General features: G+C 37.6%; 1 protein-coding gene across 1 annotated transcript; it reads left to right on the forward strand.

Moving 5' to 3' along the window:
• The first annotated feature begins 2,471 nt into the window (after positions 1-2,471).
• Positions 2,472-6,756, forward strand: LOC125278484 (gastrula zinc finger protein XlCGF7.1-like). Its single transcript, XM_048207731.1, has 2 exons — positions 2,472-2,764; positions 5,990-6,756. Exons 1-2 carry the CDS (start codon positions 2,653-2,655, stop codon positions 6,754-6,756), a joined length of 879 nt encoding a protein of 292 aa, XP_048063688.1. The 5' UTR covers positions 2,472-2,652.
• The last annotated feature ends 1,391 nt before the right edge of the window (positions 6,757-8,147 follow it).

Here is an 8,147-nt window from a genome sequence, read left to right on the forward strand (position 1 = left end):
ATGAAGTAAAAATTTGATACACAAGGATTCTATAGATATCGCGGTATATCGATATTGTGAATTCTTTTGGCCATTCTTTTGGTGTGAAAAATCTAATATCGTGACCGACCTAATAGGTTGTTTGCACATGACGTCACAGCAGCAGCGTGAATGAGTCTGGAGGGCAGGGAGTGATTTTCCTTTATAGGAATCCTATAAAAAAAAAACTCAAAATTTGTATGTTTTGCGTTGTTTATGGTTGCTCAAATAGTTAAAATCGAGAACCCAGAAGGTGTTAATATCGATTATTATAACTTATTTCATTTTTTTACTTTAAATGTTGTCGCTTTTTATAGCGTTTTGCGTCTGCTGATACTGAAAGGAATATGGATAGCTGCTTACCTTTTGTTTTAAACTTGGTTAAATATTCACATTCTTCATGGTATCGTTTGCAGGGAAGAGAAGCTATTTTATCCCATTGAATGATAATTTGGTGTTTTCACTTCAGTTTTGTAATATTCCGTTCACAATGTTGATCTGGTTACCATGAAAACAGTCACGTGCTGCTGCTTCAGCCATCATATGGTAGAAAATGTCCATATAAAATAAATGTGCTCAACAAGCTGACAGAAGTTGATACATTTATTTGTTGGAAGCGTGTAAATGTAACTGTAGTTTTAATGTTGTCTCTGTAAATATTCACTTTCCCATATGGCCACAAAGGAGATCGAGGGTCGACATTCAGGGGACAGACACCGACACACATGTGATTATTTTGAAGGAAAGACAGTGAGTTTATTTAATGACATTATTACATAAATAATGTTGTCTTCCCTCACCTCCTCAACCAAGACAAAAATTGTATTACTGTCCAGTTTTTCCCCCCAAACGATATCGTGAGTTCCTATTACAATTCTCGATTCAGCATAAATGGCCAACAATAGTGACATTTTTTATTATTTAAAAGTGAACTAATTCTTTAACAACAAAGACTTTTCTTGCTATTGATTTAAAGGTACACTATGTAAGATATTCGCAGTAAAATATCCAAAAACCACTAGGCTAGTGTTATATATTTTGTCCAGCTGATTACTAACAATATCTCTAATGTTTTCAACTACTTGTAAATCATGAGAAAATTCCCATTCTAAACAGTGACACGGGGCAGTGCAGTCGCCTGTCAATGACGTCAGTTACTCTTTGTTACCGCCTTTACTGACGTAGAAACCACATGACAACAGTGTCGTGGACAAATGCGGAAGTAGTGTCTAGCGTCCAGCAAACCACTAGCTTGCTTCAAGCAGTTCCTTATTTACTTCTTGCACGTTTTATGGTGGATTGTGTTACTTATTTATGGAACATAATTACTGTTTACCATCTGCCGCTGGTTCTGTCGACAAGGACAGCTCCCGTAAACCTCATACTCATGACCGGAAAAGCGGAAGCGGCGCCGGCGACTGTGACATAATAAAAGTTCCGCTGCTCGTGGGGCGTGTGTTGATCAATCGCTCCAGCTCCTCGTTCAGCTCCCGCAACACTCGCTCCTGCTCTGCTTCATACTACAGTAACGTTAATAATCGCATCCATGAACAAGAGTTCTTCCCGACTCCTAGGCGTCATCAAACTACGCCTTTGTTTTGAATAGGCTTCTAGTGACCTCTAGCGGAAAAAAATATCACAGATTGTACCTTTAATAACAAATATGTGAAAGATTACATTTTTAATTAGACAAACTTTTAGCAATACTTTTAATATTGAATGAATTGCATTTAATTTTGATGCATCTTTTACTTAAACTGATTCTTGAAAGATAACTTTACACATTTTATACCCATGTTTAGGATCAAATGATCTTGTCCACAGTTTTATATTGGTGAAACACACTGAGATTAAATGTGTTTCAATTTGGACACATGAATGAACTCTGCTTTATGAACTCAAACAACGTTTTTAACATTTGTGTTTGTATCATGTTTGTCACTCTTTGAGTTTTACTATAAAGATTATCTGATAAAAATTGTTAGATTTCTATGCACTTTTGTGATTGTAGACAATGCAGCGTCTGAACAGGACTTTTATTTTGGAGTGACAACATGACGTCATAAGACTGCGTCGAGGTCCTGCATCTGTTGTGAGTACTGAATAAAGGTTTGTTTTAAGAATTTATGCTGTTTAAATCGATGAAGACAGTTCAATGATTTATAGTTTTTTTACAAGCTTTGTGAAATATTAGTTTATTTACAATTTAATTTTGATTTATTTATCTAACTGTAGTGAAGGATATTTGTGTGAGTAAAGCTCATATGCACTGATGAGAAACAGTAAACCTGCGTCTCATTTCTCTCTCTATATATCATAAATCAGTTTATCATGAACTCGAGTTCAGTCTCTGGCGAGTAATGATGGAGAAACTGAACTTTTCAACTCCGAGTCAATTGAATCAAATACTTTGAGAAATGATTCAGTGAATCACGACTCGTGCTGCTCAAACAGTGAACATGAACGAGAACAACAAACACTAACAAACTAACTAAACATGTTTTCATCAGTCATACATGCCTAAATATTACGTTTATTAATTTGCAGCGTTAGTTTTGAGTGTTTTTTTTGTTGTTGTTGTTTGAACAGGTTCATTTAAGACCATTAACTCAGTTAATTATTCCCTTCTTAAAGATGGAGTTTATTAAAGAGGAAACTGAAGAAAATAAGATTAAAGAGGAGAGTGAAGACATGAAGATTGAAGAAACATTCAGTGTGAAACATGAAGATACTGAGGAACAAACAGGTTGGTTTTATTCTCACAGCTGAACTCAGTCATTTGATCATTATTAAAATGTCCAGCTCTACAGAAATAGAGAATATTTTGTGCAACATTAAACCCAATATCTTCTTCTGGATAGAGAACAATGAAAGTATTTTTTTCTGTTCATGCTCAAAGTGCTGTACTAATATTTAACATACTTAACATAAAAAGCAGTAATTGAACATTAAATCCAGCAATAAAAAAGTCCTAATTGAAACATTTTACATCAATAATCATTTCATGTGTGTCATATGGAGGAATGTCAGCAGGGGAAGTGTGTAAAACATTATGAAGTAGAAGTGAGTGAACTGATAATATTTGATGAAACCAGTGAAAAATATTCACCTTGTCATTCGTGATTCAGGTGTAGGTTAGAAATCAATGAGCAGATTGAGGCTAGAGGTGAAATGATGTGAAAATTACATACCGTGATTATTGTGACAAAAGTATCATGGTTATCATTTACATGTTTTGTTAAAGTTCAGATATAAACTGAAATAAGTTCAAAAACAATGTTCAGTCCAAATTCGAATCCAAAGTTTTTTATGTCCACACTGTATCGCAGCTTTTCAGATCCGATTTGTGCGTTCATGCCACTCTTTCATTTTCTGGAATATCTGCATTGGTTTCATTGCATTGCATTGGTAGGCATAAGCCAAAAAAAGCAACAAGAAGGGTTTGCAGTACAGATGTTGTCTTATTTACATCATGACATTGTGCAGCCGCGTTGGACTCCTGAATCTTCTGAGGCAGCGGCAGTAGGTACGGACAGCTTTATTCTGTGCTGTCGTCTTCACTGGTCTCAAAACATTTTCTCTGTTATATTGTCATGTTCTGCTGGTCCGGCACTTTGCAACAAACAAAACCTTGTTTCTGCAACAACTTTAATCATGTTTCCTATAATAACGCCTGATGTGTGAATTTTATGTGTGTAATGAATGAATATAATATACAAGTTTCACTTTTTGAATGGATTTAGTGAAATAAATCAACTTTTTGATGATATTCTAATTATATGACAAACACTTGTATACTGGCCCTGATCATCATCACACATTCACATTCATCCGCTTGCTCAATTTCTGTAAATCCGTTTTTATGAATCAATGAATGATGACTTACTCTTGCTTTGGTCTTCGTAAACAACCGCTAGCGGCACCTGCTGGTGAAGCAGACTAACAGCAGATGGAGATCATGCATCGGCACTCTACTGCTTTTCCTGCAGTTCCCAGATGTGAAATGTTGAATTTTCTGCCAAATTTGAAAGTGAAATAAAATGGACTGAAAATTGCTAGTCGAATTTTATAGGTTGTATTTTTAAACAGAATGAGTATTTTGGAAGTGAAATCTGAAAGGTGAATATAAATTATAGAATTTTTAATAATGAAAATGTGTGTGAAATATTTTTAATTGAAATATTCACAGCTTAAATATACAACCATGTTGAATTTCAGCCCATAAAAATGCAAGTCTTAATACACGGAAAACAAGGACTGTCAGAAAATTCCATCAGTGGTGGGAAAGCATGGTGTCATAAATGGTAGAAAATCTCATCAATGGCAGGGAAAGAGTTAACCACTTTTCCTCATTGATATAGATTTTTGATAGTTAATTTTTTTTTATTATAATATGTGTCATAAAACAGAAATTAAGGGTGTATTCATACTAGGCGATCTGAACTGTGCCGAGCACTTTTGAACCCCCTAAAGGCCTGTACACACCGGGACGAATATCGCACCTTTTTCGAGGCGTTTTTTGTGTTCATACCCAAGCGATTTTCACTGGTGATGTGCAGAGTGAATGTGCAAATTCACTCCCTGACAGTATGTGGCGCTGGTGCTTAACGGTAGTGCAAATAAACATATGTATGATATTAATAAAGTTAAAGATAAAAATGCAGATATAAAATGGCATATATATGACATGAGAGATGGTAGTCAGAAACGGTAGTCCAAATAAGTCACAATGACAGTAGTGCAGGTGAACAGTATTGCAAATAAACATATTTATGAAACAGACATTCTCAACTATATTTCTCGAATGTAAAAGATAAAACAAAACAAAACAAACAGCACCCATAGCATGCGTCTCAATCAGCTCCCTTGTTCAGTAGTCAGGGCACTGATCAGGGAGTCGGCCACATTCATTTACACGGTATTCTGATACACGACCTAGGAAGCTAAGGAGCCGTTTAAGACCCAGGGATGGTTTGTAGGGGTCTTCTTCGTCTACTTACTTTCTCTTTGTCGTCTTGGTATCAATGTGTGCTCAGCAAGACCGTTTTGTGCTCGAGAGCCACTAAGTCGTGTTTTACTATAATTTCAGCATCTCCAGGTACATGAACAAAAGCACCACTCTCATTGGTTGCCAGTTTTATAATGCGACGTGTCAAACAAAAAAAAAAAAAATGAATCAGAGGATTTTTTTAAAAAATGATGCTTTTACGCCTGCCGTTTTTCGTGTCGGTGTGCACACTCACATTGGTGACCTTTGTTTAGTCACGAGGAAATAAAGTTGGCGATAATCGCACACACGATATTCGTCCCGGTGTGTACAGGCCTTAAGTCTGGTTCATTTTACTAGTGTAATTGTAATCCGTACCATGCCTTGGCCCACGTGAAGAGGCACGGTTGGATTATGCTTGGGTGCGGTACGGAAGTACTGAGATCGGTAACCACACCGGAGTACAGAAGAGCTTTTGAGTGAATTAATTTCAGTACATTTAGGTCTATAATGGATCCAGTTTATCCCAATTGATGAACATTAGTTTGCGGTTAAAGCTGCAAATTCAGTGTCAGCTCTCTTCTAACAAGATGGTGATCTTAACCAAATGTGATAAATAAAGGAGACATATAAAATGTGCAGTGGTGAGTCCCTCTGGACCAGGTTTGAAAAACACTGGTGTTTTGAGTATAAGATCTATAGACAGGATGAGCAACTCTGGTCCTGGAGGGACACTATTCTGAAGAGTTTAGCTCCATCTCTGATTAAACACACCAGCAAAATTGTCTTCAGTCTTCAGGACTGCTTGAAAATTACAGATAGGTGGGTTGATTTGGGATGAAACTTTACTCTGCAAAACAGTGGTCCTCCAGGACCAAAGTTGCCCATCCCTGATACATAGGATAGGATAGGGTATAGATCATACATGTTGTTGGTTTTGATGTATTAAATGTCTAAATTGTTTTATGTCTGTTTTTGCCCTAGACCTAACGGTACTGAAAGAGGTGAGTCATGAAATTAATGAAATGGAAGAAGAGAAAAAACATTATGAAAAACCTGATTTCATGACTGGGAAAAGATCGATACAGGCTAAAAGGACCTCCTTACAAAAAAGAGCTCAAAAGACTGGAAATAAAAGTTATTTCATTTGCCAACAGTGTGGACAGAGTTTTGATCAACACAGAAACCTTCAAGTTCACTTGAAAGTTCATGCTAGAGAGAGCCCCTTCACTTGCCAACAGTGTGGAAAGAGTTTCACACTTAAAGAAAACCTTCTAGTCCACTTGAGAATTCATAATGGAGAAAAGCCTTTCACATGCCAACAGTGTGGAAAGAGTTTCGCTGTGAAAGTAAACCTTCAAGTACACATGAGAATTCACACTGGAGAGAAACCTTTTACCTGCCAGCAATGTGGACAGAGATTCACTGTAAAAGGAAACCTTATAGCCCACATGAGAATTCACACTGGAGAAAAGCCATACACCTGCCAACAATGTGGACAGTGTTTCAGTCAAAAGGGAAGCCTTACAGACCACATGAGAATTCATACTGGAGAAAAGCCTTACACCTGCCAACAATGTGGACAGAGTTTCAGTCAAAAGGGAAGCCTTACAGCCCACATGAGAATTCACACTGGAGAAGTCCAACCTGCCAACCAGTGCGGACAGAGTTTCCAAAAGGGAAACCTTAATGCCAAGAATTCAATGGAGAAAAGCCTTTCACCTGGAATGTGGAAAGAGTTTCACACATGAGAAGCCTTAAAGTCAGAGAATCAACTGGAAGCCTTACACCTGCCAACAATGTGGAAGAGTTTCCAAAAGGGAAGCCTTACAGCCCACGTGAGAATTCACACTGGAGAAAAGCCATACACCTGCCAACAATGTGGACAGAGTTTCAGTCAAAAGGGAAGCCTTACCTGAGAATACAGAGAAAAGCCTTTCACGCCAGCAATGAGAATTCACACTAAAATAAGCCTTAACGTCCACATGAAATTCACACTGGAGAAAAACCTTACACCTGCCAACAATGTGAAAGAGTTTCACACATAAAAGAAGCCTTACAGACCACATGAGAATTCACACTGGAGAAAGCCTTACACCTGCCAAAATGGGAAGTGTTTCAGTCAAAAGGCAAGCCTTATAGTCCACATGAGAATTCACACTGGAGAAAAACCTTTCACCTGCCAGCAATGTGGACAGAGTTTCAGATTTAAAGGTAACCTTAAGGGACACATGAGAATTCACACTGGAGAAAAGCCTTAGATCTGCCAACAGTGTGGACAGAGTTTCAGTGTAAAAGGAAATCTTACAGCCCACATGAGTGTTCACATTGGAGAGAGCTCATTCACCTGTAAACAGTGTGGAAAGAGTTTCAGGCAAAAAGGAAAACTTATAATCCACATGCGAGTTCACATTGGAGAAAAACCTTAAACCTGCCAAGAGTGTGTGAAGAATTTCAATGAGACAGGAAACCTTATAGTCCACATGAGAATTCATACTGGAAAGAAACCTTTCACCTGCCAGCAATGTGGAAAGAGTTTCAGATTTAAAGGTAACCTTAAGGGCTACATGAGCACTCACACTGGAGAAAAGCCCTGCAGGTGCACTGTGTGGGAATGGCTTCACACAAGAACAAAGCCTTAGGGAACACATGAATATTCACACTGGAGAGAAGCCATCAGTGTAGAAAGAGTTTCAGACATAAATTTACCCTTTATTCCCACATGAAAATTCACACGGGAGAGAAGCCTTTTACATGTGGTCAGGCCACATGAAGATTCACTCGAAAGAGAACTCTTTTAGAAGTCATCACTGTGGAAAAAGCAGAGGTGTAAAGAGTACCTGAAAACCATACTTGAGTAAAAGTACAGATACCTTGCAGCGAAAATGACTCTTTTACAAGTTTCAAGTCACCAATTCTACTACAACTTAAGTAAAGGTCTTAGAGTGTCTGATTTTAATAAGTACTTAAAGGGTCATGAAACCCCAGAACACATTTTTTTTTTGAGCTGTGAACAGATATACATAGGCTGCACATCACTGAAAACACTAAAGGTACTCATTAATTTTATTTAACACTCTGAGGTCTGAGGTATCGCTGGCGATAACACCTCGGTTTTTTTTTCTTACCAGTGTGAAAGAGA

The sequence above is a fragment of the Megalobrama amblycephala genome, linkage group LG1, assembly GCF_018812025.1.
Source record: "Megalobrama amblycephala isolate DHTTF-2021 linkage group LG1, ASM1881202v1, whole genome shotgun sequence".
Taxonomy (NCBI): Eukaryota; Metazoa; Chordata; class Actinopteri; order Cypriniformes; family Xenocyprididae; genus Megalobrama; species Megalobrama amblycephala.